Source organism: Epinephelus fuscoguttatus, linkage group LG18 (genome assembly GCF_011397635.1).
Source record: "Epinephelus fuscoguttatus linkage group LG18, E.fuscoguttatus.final_Chr_v1".
Taxonomy (NCBI): Eukaryota; Metazoa; Chordata; class Actinopteri; order Perciformes; family Serranidae; genus Epinephelus; species Epinephelus fuscoguttatus.
Window position 1 is genome coordinate 13,337,935 of NC_064769.1, and position 21,090 is coordinate 13,359,024.

At 40.2% G+C, this 21,090-nt stretch overlaps 1 protein-coding gene across 1 annotated transcript; it reads right to left on the bottom strand.

Moving 5' to 3' along the window:
• Window positions 1–1,715: 1,715 nt before the first annotated feature.
• LOC125878622 (guanine nucleotide-binding protein G(q) subunit alpha-like) lies at window positions 1,716–21,090 on the bottom strand. The gene is made up of 8 exons (XM_049559937.1): window positions 20,764–21,090; window positions 20,404–20,560; window positions 16,122–16,306; window positions 9,897–10,051; window positions 9,502–9,630; window positions 6,932–7,061; window positions 6,265–6,418; window positions 1,716–3,151 (listed from the first exon to the last, which is right to left on the bottom strand). The coding sequence occupies exons 2-8, from the start codon at window positions 20,537–20,539 to the stop codon at window positions 2,961–2,963; spliced, it is 1,080 nt and encodes a 359-aa protein (XP_049415894.1). The 5' UTR covers window positions 20,540–20,560; window positions 20,764–21,090; the 3' UTR covers window positions 1,716–2,960.

The following is a 21,090-nucleotide window of genomic DNA, read 5'->3' on the forward strand; positions in this document are numbered from 1 at the left end:
CCCGGGGAGGCGGGCGGATGGGCGGGCAGGTTCTGAGAGAAAGGCAATGAGAGTTAAACTCCTATGTATCTGCTTACAGGTCCATACTCCCACGAGCCGCTGAATTTGAAACTCTTTCCCCCACAATGAGATGGAGGGCAGGAGGGAAACATAATGCAGGACAGTCAGGGGCAATCTGCTAACAACGTTTCTGTTTATTTGTATTAAATCTAGGCCTATGTCAAATACCTAATGACACGAGACAATTTATTATTGCACTTCCATATAGTTGGGGAGCTCAAATGAGACGTTTTTTTTTTTTTAAAGAATTGTCAAAAACAAAGCAGCAGAGGCCAAGATTTCCTGACTTTTAGCAGTTAGGCAAGTTTTCCTACATTTCCCATCATGCTGCTCCAAAGCCTTTTTTCATTTGCGACCTCCCTGTGCTGTGAGACTGTTTTGTAGGGATGTCGGATTTGATCTAAATGATCGGTATCGGGACTTGTTAGGGCATTTGTTAGGTGATCAGGATTGGCTATATTGAGCTATATAGAGTCCAAGCCAATCCTTAGTTTTGGCTGATGAAAATGTCATGCACAGCCCCGCCCGTGGCGCAACACCACACACCAAAAATGACAGCAAAAGGAAGTGTGAGACGGTTTATTTATGCTATTTACCAAAGTTATGAGTACTCAAAGCAGCAGAGGTGAAGATGTCCTGACTTTTAGTTGTAAGTATGGGTAAAGATCCAAAAACAATTGATCCTACATTTCCCATCGTGCAGCTCAAAAGCATCTTTCATTTGCAACCTCTCTGTGCTTTAAGATGTACTGTTTTGTAGGGATGTCCTGATCTGATCTCAATAATCAGGGCATTTGTTAGTTGATCCTGATTGGCTATATTGAGCTACGTAGAGCCCAATTAGTTTTAGCTGGTGAAGATGTCATGCACAGCCCTGCCTGTGGCAAAACACCGCACACCAAAAAAGACAGCAAAAGGAAGTATGAGACTGTTTATTTATGCTATTTACCAAGAAAAGTACAATCAACAATAGCCCTGCAAGCAAAAAGCTAATAAGAGTAGGCCTAGTAGATGATGAAAATAAATACTCAGCAGAATAAAGTTCATCCAGGTTGTTTTGGTTAATAACGCTTGATGCTGAATAATGCTTTGTTTTCCCAAAGAAGACACAAATATGCATTAAGTGTATAATGGATTATGTTTGGTTTGATTGTTGAGTGATTGATTTGGGTCTGGATTGATTAAACCAGGAAGGTACCAATAAAGAATCTGTTTACCCCTGCATCTACACAGTGGTGGAGGGATAGTTGATGAGATGAGTGTGCTACTAGGGAGATGGGTAGGTTAGGTAGGTATTCCAGTGGCTTCTTTGCTGCTAGGTGGGTATGCTGTAAACGTTGAGAAAAATAGGTGGATATAACCCGTATATTCCCCACTGCGCCACTGCTTACACATTACTCCCACATAATTTTCAGTGTCTAAAAAATAAAGAATCTTTGCCACACTTTATTTCCCTTTGTACAACACCAAAACTATGGACCCCTAACAGAAGTGCTGCTGCAGCCTCCAGCCAGATGGATGTATCACAGAGGAGGATTTCAGGACCCAACCCTGCTCCAGATGAGCCGACAGAGCAGCCAAGAAGACAAACACTTGAATGCTAAACCAACAGTGTGCTGGAGCTGGTATGTAAACAAGGACAAAGAATGAAAAACTGAGCAGCAAATGTCTGTTTATTTATCCAATCACATTAAAACCACTAAGACTGTATTAAGATGTCACAGTGACAGTGAAATCGAACCATAAATTAAACCGTTCAGACTAGGCTGTAATTATTTCTAACGAAAAGAAAAGGGGTCGTGTAAACATTAGTGCCATGGATACGCTCTCATTAGCTTTTTATTCATGCATTTAATACCCTTGAACAGCATATGAAAAAAAGATCAAGAATGCATTACTTTAATACCTCAGAGATTATTACACACAATAGTTATCTCTTTAGCAGTTAGCCTCTAAACATCGACCTTGATGCAGGGAAAGGTGAAGAATGTGTACCATTAATGTACCGTGTGATATTTACATTCAGATAAATAATGGATCAAATTATTAAGCAAATTAATTTTAGACATGAAAACTAATCAAATAGTCCCTTAACTGCATGGACACACTAGGGTGACAGTAGGATTCCCTTGGAAATGTGTTAAATTACATTAAAAAAACATGTTAATGCCGTGCTCACGAAAAGTGGTTTAAGACTAATGCCATCACAGATAAATGCAAAGTGAACAAAGTCTTGTGAAACTTGAAATGAGGTTGTGGAAATAATAAGTGAGGTACACACATACAGAATATCAGCACAAATACCAATGAAATGTGTCCGTTAGTGTTACTTTTTACTCCACTTGCCATTAAGTCAAGACTCAAACTAAGCATTTAGAGTATTTGAAACAGTTTTCAACTTAAAAAAAAACAAACAATAAATCATGAGCAACTTGGGTTAGTGATGTGAGGTGCTGCATTGCAGTTAGTCTACATTCACTTCCACAGATTCCCTGAAGGAGAGACCTAGTACATTACAAGTCCTCAGAGGCTTTTGAGGCCACTGAAATACTTTTTCCCCCTCTCAATCCATCCACGTGCATTTATACCGTTACTGCTCGCTCACAAAGAGCTCCATAAATTTCAGAGTGCATACTATAATAGACTCCTCACTTAGGCAGCGCTTTAATTGTCAGGACACACTTCATTATAGCTGGAGACATCCATTTTCAAAGAGCCTAACAGGAAAATTTGAAATACATCAGTAGTATAGTCATTTGGCGACAAGCTCTGTAGCTTCTCAATTTCCTGTTGTGGATTATAGTGTTCAGCAGCAGTGTGAGGCAAACTGAATCACTGCAGAGCTCTCCGGACTACCAGCTGTACAAAGCCGATTGAATTACAGCAGCAACACAGCCGTTTTAAACCAAGTTGTAGACTTCCAGGTTGGTATGCAAGATGTGGTCCTTCACTGCACTGAAGACAAATCGAATGTTGTCTGTGTCTGTCGCGCAGGTGAAGTGGGAGTAGATGATTTTTTTCTCGTTTGGATTGAGACTGACAAACATATCTAAGATGAATTCTTTCACTGCCTTGAGATTCCTCTGGGGACCTGGAAGAGACAGAGGCAGAGACAGAGGGCAGGAACAGCACATTAAAGTCACTGTAGTATTTTCAGTAGTTACATAAAAGCCCAGGAATAAAGACAGGCTAGTGCAGAAATATAAAACTGATGCAGAACATTGAGGTAAGACAATGTAACTTTTAAAAGAGTAAGCGACACAAACTTCAAAACTTTCATATGAGAAGTTGAATTCAAAAGCAATTAAACACCCTTGATCAATTCAGTACATGCTGCAACAGCTGTACTTGTTTTACCATAGACTGTTTATAACAATGAAGCCAAAACATCTTAGTCGCCCCCTGGTGGCAGGCTGCAGTATAAGTCATAAACCCCATCCCCTCCGTGTTAGTGAATGGGACATGTGCCACACTGAAAGGTCAACGTACAGGTCAAATACATTTTTCCCAGAGATTGTTTCTGTCATTTAAGGTAGCTCTTATCATGGTGACATATGTTCAAGTATTTGTTTTCTGATACGTTTGGTTTTAATTAGACGCTATGAAAAGAAGGTTGGACGTCATAATTAACAGCTGTGTGTGCCAATCCACACACTTGTAATAATAGTGCTACTGGTGATTAGTCAGACCGGTGTATGGGCGGGAAGTCAATACCACGGAGATTGCTGCTGCACAGACTCTAGCTCCAAATGACCACCAGCAAATGATGGCAACACTTGTATCATTGATATTTTGGCTTCATTTTGTACAGCGGGAGGAAGTGGAGACACATTATCCATCTTTATATACAGTTACTGGGGTATGACCAGTAGTTTATGATGGTTAATGTTAAAGGGAAACTTCGGTTTATTTCAACCCATCTCCTATCGTCCTAAATTTGGTTCAAGTGACAAGTGACATAAAAATAATAGTTAGCATGTTAGCCGTTAGCCTAGATACAGCTGGGGAGCATAGTAGCGTCAGACCTGTTAAAAAGTAATTGAACGGTCATACTTCATGTGCAAAGTTAGTCCACTAAACAAGCTTTTTTTTCCACAAAGACCGCCTCATATCGTTAGGATAAGTGTCAGAGAACATATAGAAAACAACATGTAAACGTGTTGTCTTACTTTACCGGTGTGGTGCCATGTTTGTTTACCATCTAGCTCTGCTTTCCAAAGTGCGGCCGAAATATCGTGAGAACAAGCAGCGATCTCATACCATGCCTGAACAAGCAGCAGCAGCTGCAAGGCAGAACCGGACAGTAGCCTGAAATATTCATTCATTTATTTTATGAAAGATTTATAGAATAATGGCTGACTTTTTGCCAGAGTTCGATTTTGTGGAGGAGGAATTTGATTTTGCAGAGTTTGATGGCCGCCCTTATTTATTTGAGCCAGAATACACTGACAAAGAGCTTCGTGAAATTGAAGAACGGAGGAGGAGAGAGAGAGAGAGAGGCGCGACAGGTAGAGGACGAGAGAGGAGGAATGGCTGCTGCAAGGCTGTGTAGCTCTGGAGGTTGGTGGTGTACCTGTGAATGCTGTGCCCCAGTGCCCACAGAAGAGGAATGTCTTTGTTGCAAGGAATGGGACCGGTTGCAGCCTTATTTTCAAGATCTGGATGTGACCGAGGACAAGACACCTCCACCTGGAGTAGTATCCAGCTGGGCTTTATCTAGAGCTGGCGAGATATATTTTGGCCGTGCTTTGGAAAGCAGAGCTAGATGGTAAACAAACATGGCAGCACACCGGTAAGGTAAGACAACATGTTCACATGTCGTTTTCTATATGTTCTCTGACATTTATCCTAACGATATGAGGCGGTCTTTGTGGAAAAAAGCTTGTTTAGTAGACTAACTTTGCACATGAAGTATGACCGTTCACTTACGTTTTAACAGGTCTGACGCTACTATGCTTCCCAGCTGTATCTAGGCTAACGGCTAACATGCTAACTATTATTTTTATGTCACTAGTCACTTGAAACAAATTTAGGATGATAGGAGACAGGTTGAAATAAACTGAAATTTCCCTTTAAGTGACTGTTAGATATGTAATACTCCAGCATAGAGATTAGAGTCGGTTTGATGGCTGTTATGTTTTATTGTATTTTTTTTTTGCACAATTGTCCAAACCTGGACAATTTAAAGACATCATCATTAGGCGACCTGACTGTGGGCGACTAAAATGGGATCACAAGCAGAAAACAATACCTTCTAGTGCATTTAGTTGTTGGTTTACTTTTGTGATAAATCTTTTGAAATGTTTATCTGTGACATGCCAAAACAGTGTAACAGTAGCATAGGTAAAGAAGAGAATAGATATAGACTGTATAATAAAATAGACAACATGACAGCTCCCTAAAAATGAAGCCAACACATCTTGATTGCCCCCTGGTGGCAGTATAGCTCATAAATCCCACCCCCTTCATGTTAGCGGATTGGACATGAGCCAAACTAAAGAAATCAAATAAATTTTTCCCAATGATGTTTTCTGTCATTTTAGGTAATTCTTTAAACTCTGACGTATCAAGCGTTTGTATTCCTATTTGGTCATAGCTAGTTGTATGGTGATATATAAAAAGGGGATTTTTGCGTCACGATCGACAGCTGTGTGTGCCAGTGGAGTGCCCGAGCACTGCTTGCGATTGGTTGGACAGTGGTGACTTGATACTGCGGATATTGCTATGTCACAGACTCTGGCTCCAAATGACATCACCAGCACAGGATAGCAGTGGAAGTATCCAGGATATTTTGGCTTCATTTTTACACAGTGGAAGAAAGTGGATCGTCGATCTTATATACAGTCACTGATATAAAGTCAGTGTACCGACTCAATAAGTCAGCTTCACAGTAATATTAAAAGTTGGCTAACGTTAGTCACAATAAAATATCAGTCATGCCAGACCAAAGTGGGCTGTAGCAGCAAAATGACTTTGTATTACATCAGGGGTGTGTTTTATTGCTTATGAGTTCAACTTTTCATCTGTACAAGGACGACTGCTGTAATTCTTCTTTTACAAATTAGGTAGAGTCACTTAAAGACACAGCTATTAGAAATAAACAAACAGCAAGAGATGTTTAATTATGGTACTCTGACGTTGTGTTCAAAACATAAATACCATCATGCTCAGCTGCATTTCTGGAATAAAACTTTTTTCTCTTACCATCGTACTCAGGGAAGTAGTCGACCAAATGCGAATACATGATTTTCTCCTCCAGTAAATCGATCTTGTTGAGGAACAAGATGACTGAGGAATCTTTGAACCACTTGTATTTTATGATTGTCTGGAACAAGGCCAGGCTCTCCTCCATGCGATTCTTTGAAGAACACATGACACAAACATCTTAGCATGAGCAGAAACATGGGACCAGAAATAGTGTTAGACAGCAGTACTTCAGCAGTGATTGTATGTGTGAGCAAATTCAATTGGCTGTAATCTCATCAAGTGAACAAGCCTCTCTGAGTAGTGCACTTTGCTGAACAGAGTGACTAAAGAGCTCCCCCTGCAGGTGAACTGTGTGAACTGCCACAGAGGAGAGTGAGGATGAGGTCTATCATTGTGACCAGAAAGAGCGAGAGAGAGAGAGAAAAAGAGAGAAGAGAGAAGCGAGACTGGTGCTGGACTCTAGGAAATCTAGGTCATCATCTCCACCTAACAGGTTTGGCCTTAAACAAAAGACACAATGTCCCTTTGTGTCCCTGCCACTGATTTTTTTGATCTTCCCAAAGTGAGCCCCTTTCATTTCCTTATACAGACTGACAGCATATACAGGAACAGATTATCCCATAATTGCAACAGATTATTTTGTAGGCAGCAGCCCGCATCTTACCTCATTGGCAGACTCAACAAGGACCTGATCGTACTCGCTGAGCGCCACAAGGAACATGATGGAAGTGACTTCCTCAAAACAGTGAATCCACTTCCTCCTCTCTGAACGCTGGCCGCCCACATCCACCATCCTACAGCCACAAGTTCAAGACATCATTAAAAAAAAAAATCTGTATATTACTAATTTACAGCCAGTTTGATTCTTTGTATTCAGTGCTGGGTTATGGTGATGGATTAGATTATTAAATCCCGTAATATAAATAATATGAGGAGAGCTTGACCATTGGTAATGTAGACATGATGACCCCTGACGTTTAACCCAGAGCAGTGTAGTAAGTTCACAAAGCTGCACCAGATAACTATATTGCAGCATTTGAGCATCCATTGCATATTTACATTAACAATACAATAAATTAAATCTAGTCTAATATCACAGTATCAACATTATATCAATGTACTGCTTAGTTTTATCTGTGTAATTGCCATTACCTAAAATCTGTTTGGTATGTGTTGAAACGCTACAGTGCTTTCACCAGGAAACTGTAAGTATTTGCTTTTGTGGAATCAAGGTTAAAATATGGGAATTGAAACTTTCACTTCCTCAAATAATCTGCTGGACTCAAAATGAGACATTTAAGTGTTTCATTATTACAAAAAAAAAACAACTTCCAAAGCTGGCCTGATTTGACATCACTAATGAAACTTGTAATACTACAGTATAAATGGGCAAAACAACAGCACGGACCCCTGACAATTAATTATTAAACAAGGTCCAGCTGTGCTCCAACAAGACTATTAAACACTAACAAGACATAATGGCTTCCGACTTGTCTCTCTACTTTCACAACAGTGCTCTTTAGTCTTGTCAAAGGACACAGGAGGCTGTAGACTAAGAGTCTACAGCCATGCCAGCAGCTCAGTGAGGCTGCACTTAAGCACAGTAATGCTTTTAGCTGAATGCTAACATCAGCATGCTAAGTTTCACCATGACAATGCAAATACACTGATGAGGATAATGTTTACCATCTCAGTGTATTAGTATGCAAACAGAGAGTAGAACTGAATACAAAGTACAGTCCCGGCTGATGGGAATGTCATAGTTTTATAAATATTAAAGGTCCAGTGTGTAGGATTTAGCGACATCTAGCTGTGAGACTGCAGATCACAACCAACTGAAACTTCTCTTCAAGCTGTGAAGGAGAACTACGGTGGCCAATATGAAAACGCAAACATCCCTAACTAGAGCAAGTGTTTGGTTTGTCTGTTCTGGGCTACGGTAGAACAACATGGTGCATTCTGTGGAAGAGGACCCACTCTGTATGTAGATACAAACCGTAAACATTAAGTTTAAAGGGCCGTACACATGCTGCGTCACTCCCTGGAAAATGCAAGCTCAGGCATTAGGCACTACTTTTGTGCTTTTTTTTGATCCAGCTTTCAAGAATACGGCAGTAGGTTGCTTCTGAGGTTGCTAAGCAACTTTAACAAGTACTGTATTGTAGCCTATTTACCTGAAATCCTGAGTGCAGAGCTGATCTTCTTCTAGGTGCTGTTTGTGTATGGGCATATTGTCTGTGTGACGGAAGAAAAGCTCTGGCGGCCCTGCACCAAAATGATCAAATTTTCTATATTTTCCACAGACTGATATTATAGAAGGAGGGAAAGATATTTGTCATCTGTGATTGTTTTTTCCTCATCACATGACATGCAGTACATGCTGCTGCATTCCAAAAGTAGAACTCGTTTAACTCAGGGTGCAGCCATCACGGCCTGAAAAACAGGCATCACACTGGCGTTGGAGCGCACCTGCCACACCTCCTCATTGGAAACAACGAATTTGAGGGTGCAAAAAACACAGCATATGTACGGCCCCTAAAGCCACTGCTATGGCTGAGGATATCAACAAAGAAGTAATGAATATAGATCATTTCAGTTATGCAGAGATGACCAAACTGGCATGAGAGGAAGGGAAACTGTCTGCTGACATTACTGAGGAACAACGCAAACTCACTGAGGCAGACCATCATCATCTTCCACTTTCCCATGTACTGATTCACTGTTCCCGTGATCATCAAGGGCTGGACTGGGCTTTCCCTACTCACAGGAGAAGCGATACAGCCAGGGAGTCTTCAAGGCCACTGGGTCTCATGAGTCCATGTTCAGTGCCAATGGCGTACAGGTCAGATACTTCATAAACATATTTATTATTCTGCCAGTAGATGCCTCTAATTCCTACACACTGTACTTAAAAGCTGCCAAAGGTTTTACAATTTATCCTCAGTGTGTAAATGTGTCATGTGTGAAATGTGTTAACCAAATTTCATTGCAATCCATCCAATAGTTGTTGAGACATTTTACCAAAAAACACCCAGAAATGTCAGCCTCATAGTGCCGCTGAAGAAACATTTTTCACCAGTCAACACATTATCTACTAAATTTCCAGAAAACTTATAATGATAAACAGTATATCAATTTCACATTACAAAACTATATATTAGATATTATTCTTATTCACTGTGACCTCCACTATGACCTTAGCTACAACAAAACCACTCCGACATAAACACTCACCTGAACACCACGTTCTGCAGGTCAAAGGGGTACTCTATAATACCTGTTGTGGGCACCCTCACCCTCAGGACATCCTGCTGGGTTGGCAGATAAGCAGCATCAGAAATTCGCTCCATGTCATTCAGATAGCTGTTAACACAGGAGGACAACCCAGAGTTAGGCAGGTAAAGGACAGAGGAGACTTAAAATATTCACATCATGGATGTCTCTGTGTCTGCCACTTCACTATAAGCCAGAATTTAAATAGTATTTCACTGCTTTTAAGCCTTTTGTCAACAACCTAAAATGGAATAATCACAGAGCCCTCTGAGTGCATTAAATAGACAACTAGCAGATGAAACAATGGAAAGTGTTTGGCAGTGTCTGAGCAGTTATTAGTTTCTGTTTACACTCACTATTTGGCTGAGTCTGAGAGCTGGTATTCCCTCTTACGACTGTAGCATTCCTGAATCCCCGGGTCACTCCACAGGCTCTTGATGGCATCCGCGAAAGGGCTGGTTAATGTTGTGACCTTCTCCACATCAACCTCACGGACAAGATTGGCATTTGCCTGAACAACAAATGGGTGACACACTGAAATGAATAACATAACCCAACACACATACAGGGGGATTTACGATGAAGATGATGTCATGTTTGTGTTCTTGTGCATTGTTACTGTAGTGTTATGAAAGATAAAATGCATATAAAGCTTTATGGTGCAATGTGTAAGATATGTCCAGAACTTAAGTTTAAAATATCTACACTGAACAAAAATATAAACGCACCACTTTTGTTTTTGCCCCCATTTTTCATGAGCTGAACTCAAAGATCTTAAACATTTTCTATCCACACTAAAGACCATTTCCTCACAAATATTGTTCACAAATCTGTCTAAATCTGTGTTAGTGAGCACTTCTCCTTTGCCGAGATAATCCATCCCACCTCACAGGTGTGGCATATCAAGATGCTGATTAGACAGCATGAATATTGCACAGGTGTGCCTTAGGCTGGCCACAATAAAAGGCCACTCTGAAATGTGCAGTTTTATCACACCGCACAATGCCACAGATGTCGCAAGTTTTGAGGGAGCGTGCAATTGGCATGCTGATTGCAGGAATGTCCACCAGAGCTGTTGCCTGTGAATTGAATGTTCATTTCTCTACCATAAGCCGTCTCCAAAGGCGTTTCAGACAGTTTGGCAGTACATCCAACCGGCCTCACAACCACAGACCACGTGTAACCACACCAGCCCAGGACCTCCACATCCAGCATGTTCACCTCCAAGATCGTCTGAGACCAGCCACCCGGACAGCTGCTGCAACAATCGGTTTGCATAACCAAAGAATTTCTGCACAAACTGTCAGAAACCGTCTCAGGGAAGCTCATCTGCATGCTCGTCGTCCTCATCGGGGTCTCGACCTGACTGCAGTTCGTTGTCGTAACCAACTTGAGTGGGCAAATGCTCACATTCGATGGCATCTGGCACGTTGGAGAGGTGTTCTCTTCATGGATGAATCCCAGTTTTCACTGTTCAGGGCAGATGGCAGACAGCAAGTGAGGCGTCGTGTGGGGGGGCGGTTTGCTGATGTCAACGCTGTGGATCGAGTGGCCCATGGTGGCGGTGGGGTTATGGTATGGGCAGGCGTATGTTATGGACAACAAACACAGGTGCATTTTATTGATGGCATTTTGAATGCACAGAGATATCGTGACGAGATCCTGAGGCCCATTGTTGTGCCATTCATCCACGACCATCACCTCATGTTGCAGCATGATAATGCACGGCCCCATGTTGCAAGGATCTGTACACAATTCCTGGAAGCTGAAAACATCCCAGTTCTTGCATGGCCAGCATACTCACCGGACATGTCACCCATTGAGCATGTTTGGGATGCTCTGGATCGGCGTATACGACAGCATGTTCCAGTTCCTGCCAATATCCAGCAACTTCGTGCAGCCATTGAAGAGGAGTGGACCAGCATTCCACAGGCCACAATCAACAACCTGATCAACTCTATGCGAAGGAGATTGAAATTGCACTGCGTGAGGCAAATGGTGGTCACACCAGATACTGACTGGTTTTCTGACCCCCACCCCACCCCCCCCTCCCCATCTACAGAAAATTACTGTAACAATTTCATTACACACAACAAAATTTCATAATTTTTCCAATTTTCTTTTATTGATTTTGACTAATTCTATGACTTTTCCGAGCCTGGAAAATATGATTGTGAAATTCCATGACTTTTCCAGGTTTTCCATGACCATGGGAACCCTGATCCATGTATTGTATTGCAGAGATATCTACTGAAATGACCATGGTAACCAGCGGACCCTGTCCTGTCAACAGTTTTACAAACATCTTTTTTTGCTGCAATACCACAAATGGCCACTCGGAAAAACTGGAAGCAAGGCTGATCTCCGTACCTGGGGGCCTGGCCCTGGCCTGTCCTGTACTTGAAATGTCAGCTGTATCTCGAGGGGGAATAGTGAATCACTATAGTGTCCAGTTTTTGTTGAGATACCTGCTTGTTTACTCAGTGCCATGTGTACGTGATCAGCCAAACAGTGTTTGCACAAAGTATAAAAAAAGTTCCCAATTGCTACCTGTGTCAACACGGCTGAGGGCTGGGTGCAGCCAAGCCATGCCAATCGGGCCAAGTTAGTCAACAAGCTCACCAGCCATGTTTCGTCAAGGTCCGTTTCTCCCAGTTCAGACAATCCGATGTTTCAGATCTACAACACTGGTTCATTGCTCATTCAAGTCACTGATCTCAAATCACCTCAATCCAAAATATGTCCAGAGCTAGATAGTCCAGGGTCCGAAACCAAAAATTTGCCATCTATAACATAAACTACACGCCGATGCTACACGTGAAGATTACAAGATAGCAGGGCTATTTTGTCTGGCTCAGAGTTTTGCAGCTTGGTGGAATTTTGTTTATTCTTGCCCTGCTGTTATTTAGTAATTGCCTTACAGGTGAATTGCTGCTCCCTATTAGTTTGGAATATATGGATAGGCAATACACACTGCACCCTAAAGCACTGGGAAAGTGTCTCTAAGTTTCTCCAAAGATGCAATATTATTTGTCTAATTTAAAGTTAACTGTGTATTGGGTTTTCTTCAGCATGTTTTTAACAGTCCCCAGTTAGGAATTATGTTATGTAACTTAACTGTATGTCGATTTATCAGCAAAATAACATTACGATCATCACTAGGTAACTTATTGTAGACTCGGGCTGTAGCGAACAAATTAACAAATCATTTTTTTCAACACATAAATAACAATTATTTGATGGTTCTAGCTTCTACATGTGAGAGTTTGCTGCTGCTCCCTTCTCCTATCATTACAGTAAACTGAATTTCTAAAGGTTTTGAATGGTTAACTGGACAAAAAATGGATTACCTTGGGAATGAAGAAACTGTGATGAGTAGTTTTCACACACACAGACCTCTTTTAGCATTTTTGTGTTATTCATGACAGTTAGGGAGAGAAAGGAAAGGCAGGGCAGAGACAGGGATGACATACAGCACAGGGCACATAGGCTAGACTAGACTTGTACCTGGGCTGCTGCCATAGCTCTACCTAGTGAGCAATCGGGGTGCCCTGTTTTCACAGTTATTTGATGTTTATAGAACAAACAAATATTATAATAATTGGTAAATTACTCAATTGTGAAAATAATCATTAGCTGCAGCTCTAGAGTAATATTTTACTGGCTAAAATGTACACTTAATGTAAAATAATTACACCACAAGCTAAGAACAATGCAGGACAACGCACTTGTTCTGGGTTTGTAAAGCGATGTCCTGTGTCTTCTTGGAATTACTGATCTCTCTGTTCTACCCGTCCTGCCCTGATTTATGTCTGATTAATAATAAATATTTCCTTGGCTGCATACCACTTGTTCACCCACAGTGCAATCGTTCAGCCAGAAAACACTTGTAAAAATTTGCACAAGCTGTTTAGAGTACTTTTATGGTCATTTATGGCTGAGCAATTACTCTGAGTCTGTTTACTCTCAGTTGCTGCTGCATGGGACTTTGGCAATTGTCATTTTGTTGGTTAGCACCTGTGTTTGATTCTGGTTCTTCCAGTACTTCAGTAATAAAGGGGAGATAGTGACCCTGCCATGATACAGATGTCTATGAGCTGCCATACTGTGGTAAATTCCAAAGTTATAAAATACATCATTCTCTACATATTGTAAATGGGTTTAACCAGTTTATTACACCACTGTTAACTCTAATTTAATTTATACTATCTGGAGAGCTGTTTGCTGACATATCTTCACACACAACATAGAAGTAGAAGGAAGTAATTTGGCTGGAACTGATACCAGAGATTATATGAGTGTTCAAAACAACTTGAGAAGTTTATTTTTAGTTACTTTTCTTCACATTTCTGGGGGAAGCCATACCCTTAAATGCCGTTCCCTTTTTGTGCATCTTTTAAAACTGATTTCATGGCTCTTGCTTCGGCACTTTCATGCTCCCATTCTTCTCTTTGGAGAAATGATGGGACAAATTTAAAGGGATCCTTAGAAGCTGCTGTGCCAACCTATTTTTTTTTTTTACTTCTTTATTTACCTCTTTATTTACCTCTTTCCTCTCCATACCCTTACCTCCTGAGATCAATCCAAAAAAAAAAAAATAGCAATTTACTTAAAGCTCACTCTTTCCTCTAACATATATTCAGTCCAATAGCTTGTTTGCAATGACTTGACCATTAAGACCTGCAAAATTCAGATGGCGGGCGGGAAGAGATAAATCTATATGGTGCGTGAATTGGATATAGAGGAAATGACAACATAAAAGGGTTGGATGAACCTGCAGGCAGCAGGTATTGTCAGAAAATTTAAACTCAAGTTGGATGTGATTCACCGGGCCAAACAAAATCTCCAGCCTTCAACTATGCAACATGCTAAGAGTGGAGAAGGGCCGGATCACGAATCGCCTTCAGATGGACACCGTTACAAAAGAAAACCTGGATGGCCCAAAACCACCTGGCGCATAACTGTGACACTGGAGTTGGAAAAGATGAACTTGTCATGGGGAGAGGCGCAACACGCTGCCAAGGATCGATATCCTTATGTCCCATAGGGGATGAAGAGGAGTAAGGTAAGGGGGGATGTGATCCATACAAAACAAAGCAAAGTGATCTTTCCCACAACTTGACCAATCTGCCCAGTATGGACACAATCCAACACGGCGAGCCGATGAAAACACACAAGAGTCTAGTGAACTATAAATAGTTTTTCCATGTTTGGCTCCACAACTGGAAGGTCTTTCATTCTTACATGGATACACCACTATGTTACTAGATAACTTTAGCTAACTGTAGCAACTACTTTTTACCTATCGAGTCAAGCGTTTCCACTGGTCAGATGAAATGCCGTTAAAAACTAGGGTTAGGGTTAAAAACACGGAGAAGTTGTAACAGCACATTGTAATTGCATCCAACTGGAGGCATGTTTACCACAACGCTTTAATGTTAATGTGTGACTTTATTTGACTTCCCCCCTCCAAACTTAGGACCGAGTTTTTTGATCCACACATCTGCTCCTGTTTCTCAGGGACTTTTTTTTTTACTTGCTCCCCCTACATTTTACTATTACTAGGGCTTGGAACACCCGTAAACAGCGCAGATCATAGAGATCTGTGCCTGCTTTCCATCTGCATATGGCACCACTGTATAACACATATGCAGAGAAGCTATTCCCAAGTTACTGTTGCTTAGCCTGTCAAGCTTTCCATTCTCGCACAGCACATACTGTAAATTGCAAAAGGTACCAGGCCTTTAAAAGACTGAACTACCATTTGCCCTGTTACATATTTGTTACTGTATTATGCTGTTAATACAAACCCAACACTTCCCGTTTCCATTTCAAATTAAAAGCCCTGTAGTGTTTCAGTGGGCAGTTTAGCCAGTGAATGGTTACTTGGTTTCTTAACCTCTCTGACCTGCAGCCTCTGCACTTCACTACTAATATTTGCATGCTCAGTGCCAAACAGTGTCATCCTGTGAGCCTGCACAGACTGTCACCCTCACTCAAAAACTGACAAAGACACATTTTGTAACCCATGTGTTGACTCAGACTTGGTTAATGCTGACAAAGGTCCACCGCAGCTACATGACCCCCCTCCTCTTACCCTTGTCACAGGACACAGGAAGCGGACTCCTCTCGTCCTTACCTGGAATTTTAACTAATGTACCATATTTGTGTGAACCAGCAAATTTGCGTGATTAATAAGCTCCTGCCGTTAGTGTGACAGGGACAGATTCCTGTATGATGAATGGGGAAGTCTCTGTCTCCCTTCCTCTTTTTCTCTTACTTGTATTAGGCTCAGGAGTACCTGTCTTTACATGCCTGGAGTGTAACATCATGCGTACTTTCCAAACGACAGCCAGCTCCGTAAAACGACACAACTCTCTGGCAGCAGGATTGCAAAACTAAACACCGTTGCAAATTACCAGAAGTACTTCACCCTAACACACACTGCAGGCTCTGACAGTGTCTCAGACAGTAAACCACACACACACTTTCTGTGGGACAGTGTGTCGTAAAACCTCTTTTTATCAATCTGTCTGTGAGAAACAGGGAAGAAAGGACAAAGAAGCAGCAGACTGGTTTACCTTGTTGTGTTCATACTTGTAGGGGATGTGTAATGTGCTCATGGCTTGAATCATGGCCTGCATGGCTGTGAAGATGTTCTGGTAGACCAGCCTGGTGAAGCCTCTCTTGTCCTCATCAGAGTATCCACGGCCGTGGATGATCCTCATCTGCTTGATGAAAGTGCTCTTCCCACTTTCACCAGTTCCTATTCACCAACAGATACATAGCATTACTGTACACACACGTATCAACTTAAAAAGTAGGTTTAGTAAATTTTCAGCCAGGACTCTATTTTCCCATGTTATTGTGTCTATGTGGCTTATGGGAACAACGGTTTTTGAAATCAGTCCAGCATTAAGCAAGACCGCTGCAGATGTTGGAGGTGATGTAGATTGCAATATTAACATTTGAGGCATTTCTGCTTTGTCAATCTACGTCCACTAAAAGTTTGTTTTTGCCACTGACAGGCTCAGATTGTTTCTGTAAGTGTCTGTCAACTTATTGAAAGGATCCCTACAGAGACAGAACTTTCTTTTGAAGAGTAAGATCCTTTTTGTTTAGCCAGATACCCAAAATCCCTCTCACTAAACTCACCAGACTCTATTTAAATCAACAGTAATTTTATTGTGCATAGAACCAGCATAATTTCACATCTAAATGACATATCTTGCTGTTGATTTTGAATGAAGTCTGTTTCATAACGATAAAATTACAGTTAAATTAAATTGAGTTTGGTGTGTATGCCGATGGTAATTTTGAGGCTGTTTTTGGTTAAACTAAAAGGATGTTACTCTTTTGCAAAAAGTTCTATCTCTGTGTCCATAAGTTGTCAGACACTTAGAATAATAATCAGAGCATGTCAGAGGAAAAACAAGCACTTTTACTTGACAAAAACTGACGATGCGAACATGCCCCGAGTGGTTACATTGCAGCCTGTTTAGCTTAATACTAAAAATCGTTGTTCCCATTAGTCACTTAGACAATAATGCATGGGAAAGTAGGGTCTGGGTCCTTTACCCTGTAAAAGAAACGGCTGGAATTATTCTGTATTTATTAAATTGTCAATCCCATTAAAAAACCAAACACAACGATGTGTCAGTCCATTTCTCTGTTCTTAATTTTGGTGATCTCTTTTCCTCCATGACAGAAGTGTAAACTAAAATGGGAACCATGGTAAACATTTCCCCTGCTAAACATCAGCCTTTTAGCATTGTCATTGTGAGCGTGTTAGCATGCTGATGTTAGCATTTAACTCAAAGCACCACTGTGCCAAAGTACAGCCCCACAGAGCTGCTAGTGTGCCTGTAGACTCTGTGCCAGAATAATGAAGCAGTCTATGGCACAGAGAAATTAGCTACATCACGCTCTTTCGACAGAGGGAGAGTGGGATCAGTTAATGGTTAGCTTTGATCTCTTCATGGGATTTGTTTACAATGTAAAAATACAGACTATCACCAGCCTGTGTTGTGTGTGAAGTACTTCCGCACATTACTGTTGTGTAATCCTGGACATACTGTACATGAATTACCTTAGTCTGGGTTTTATCTTATTCTCAGGCCCTGAGGATCTCATGTTTATACTTTGAGTCAAGTTTTACAAATAGTATTTTGTCATCTCAGCAGTGACTGCCTGTAAAAAGCTGAACTAGGAGAAGTTGCAGCATTTCCCCCCTGTGGCTGATGAAGCTGAAATGAAAGCATTTATTGGCAACAGTTAGAGAGCTTTGTCGACAGAGTGAAGAGATCAGCGTGTTACTTTTTTCATTTTACAAGAGATTTTCAAAAATAGGATTATTCTGATTGATTTAAATCTAACATGCTGCACAGTTTGAAACTGAAGACTTGTTCAAAGTATGTGGTCATCGTTTGGAAAGCACTGAAACGACACGTCTGACTTTTGAACCTAAAAGGGTGGTTTCACAGTTAGTGTGAGTCAATCATTTTTGAAAGCAGAATAACAGAACCTGTGTGACCATACTACACCTTATACTTACTCACAACATTGCTGACTCATCCTTTGTCAAGTAACACAAATAAAATGTGGCCAGCATTTTAAAGTGATATAGCTATCATTCATTTATCTGCCAGTTGGGACTGATGTGTGTCTATAATCAGAGACGGCGACTCATTTGCTGTAACTGAGTACAGTTTTGGGGTATATTTTCTGCTATTTTAAATTTCTACAACATTACTTTGCAGAGAAAACATTGTACTTTTACTCCACTATATTCACCTGACAGCTGTAGTTACTAGTTAATTTACAGATGAAGGTTATACCTACTAACTACGTATATTATCTGTTTATAAAAATTATGAATTGTTACAGACAAAACTATCAAACACTAATTAGCTACTTCAAATGTGCTCCACCTAAACCAGCTACAAGATCAAAATGCATCTCACACATTAATGCATCAATAAAAACAAGCCAATCATATAATCAATAACTCTCACATGGAACATTTTACTGCATGAGTACCTTTACTTTCTATTGTTTAAAATACACTTAGCTGATAATACATTGTGGTGAGTCACATTAATGGATCTGAATCCTCCTTACACTACTGGTTACAATGATAATAATGTTTTTCGACCCACTGTGCTATCACTGTAGAGATTTCTGTGGTGGCCTGTACTGTGACCAGACACAGCTGCATCATTTCACAGTACACATTAACTGTTCGTAGTGAACCACAAACACATCATTATGCACTCAAGTGCTTTCAAGGCCAATTAAGTAAAGGATTTGTATGTTTATTTATTTCTTTTTTTTTTTGGTGAGGAGCTTTAAATAATTTATATCATTGTGGTGGAAGAATTAGTGAGATCTTTTAACTTAGAAAAATAGCAAAACCACAATATTAAAACACAGGAAAAAACACAAGAACACAAGAAAAAGTCCTGCATTTAAAAGTATTAGAAGCCAAAATACAATTACAGTATAAAAACTATAAGTTCTGCAAAATTAGGGGTGGGAGAAAAATTTCGATACAGCATAGTATTGCAATATTTTTCACACAGTGGCAGTGCCAAGTATAGATATTTTATTATATAAATTATTAATATGGTCCACTAGATATATTCTGCTGCTGTTGCAAAAATGTCTGAGGTGATGAACAGACTGAAAACTTTATCTTATTAGATAGTTTTCCTTCAGGGACATAATATGCAGTTCAGAAAAGGTTATAAATCCCAATATATTTTATCACAATACTCACTATATTGCAATATTTAAAATCGCAATAATATCATATCCTGACTTGAGTATCATGATAATAATTGTATCATAGATCCTCTGGTGATTCACAGCATCATTCAGTATATTCTATGTATCATATATACAATATATTATTGGAATATTACTTGTGGATTAATGTGTAAGCAATATTTTGTTGTCATGATGGAGCTAATCTTACCATCTTTATGCTGCTAGACAATGTTGGAGAGTAATATTTACTCCAGTTTGTACAGTTTTGAGGTACTTGTACTTTACTCAAGTATTTCCATGTTCTACTACATGACGTTATTTAACAGCTATAGTAAGTGATTTCTTTATAGATTAGGATTTAACATACAAAATGATAACGATCATCATAAAATAATGCATTGTTGTAAATCAAACTACCCAACAATATATTGAAAACACATAAAATTAAATCTACTCAACCTGCAACATCAACATCTTCCTTACATGTTAATGCATCAGTAATAATAATAATACAATGATACACAAAATACAATAACACTGAAAGTGTTCACTTCACTTAGTTTTGATACTTTATATTTCATTAATACATCTATGATTTAAGTGCACATTTGAATGAATACTGCTTTTTTTTTCAACTTAACCCTTAACTTAAACTTTTGAAACCTGAGCAAATCAATTTGATTTTATTTTTTCAAAAACATGGAAAATAAAATGAGAATGAGCAAGAAACTGGTAAAAGAGGACCTGAAAATGACCTGAAAATTATTTTTTTTAAAAAATCGAGAAAGACTGATAATTCTTTGAAAATTATTATTAAAAAACAGGGGAAAATGTCTAATTTTTGGAGTATGTATTTTTCCTTTTTTTTGGCCTTTTTTCCAGGTAATATTCTTGTAACTTCTTACTGTTAATTTTATTTTATTTATTTATTTTTGGGTCATTTCTAGTTAAGTTGCTCACCTATGTTTTTTAAAGAAATCAAGCCAATTTGCTCAGGTATGAAAGGGTTAAGTAAGATGATAATACTTCTAAGACCACTTTACTGTTTATCCTTTCATATAAATATTACAGACAGCCTGTATTTTGGTCCCTTACCGAGCAGCAGGAGCTTGTACTCCCGCAGTGAGTCCTTCTTGTCCCGGCGAAGCTGCCTCTCAATCTCATCGTTGATCCTCCGAGCTTCTTTGGCCTCTGGGCTGAGGCAGCAAGCCCCCACGGAGCTCAGAGTCATTACTCCTGGATAGCACTCCACCTTCCACGGTACACACACACATTCATAATGTTGTTTACACACGAATAAAAAAAATCCCAGAGTATCATAAAGTCAATATGTTCTCATTAACCCCAACTGAATTCCCTCTGCGCTCGCCAACATAGTTTATCCCTGAGCCGAAAACAAGCTTTAACAAAATGTAAATTTAAGGAAGTCGTTAGTGTCAAGGCTGTTAGTATTACCTTGTTCCTGTCCTGTGAAGAGGAAATAAGTTTGTACAAGTTCAGAGGACAGACAAGCAGAAGCGAGTCTTCAACCCTAGTAGCTGTGCTCCGGGCGTGGTGGGCTGAATATGGCGGAGTTTCACTTCATAGCGCCACTACACAACACAAACACTGATAAAAGTCTCCGGGCCAAAGAAAAGGATGCTCTCGTGAGGTATTGTGTCTGGACAGGTGATGCTCGGTGTTTTCTTCCTCTGCGTCCACTTTAGTTTGCCCCGTCCTCTATCCTGAGTGAAAACCAACAGTGACCATGTGACAGAGCAGAGGGCTGAGCTCTGATGGGAA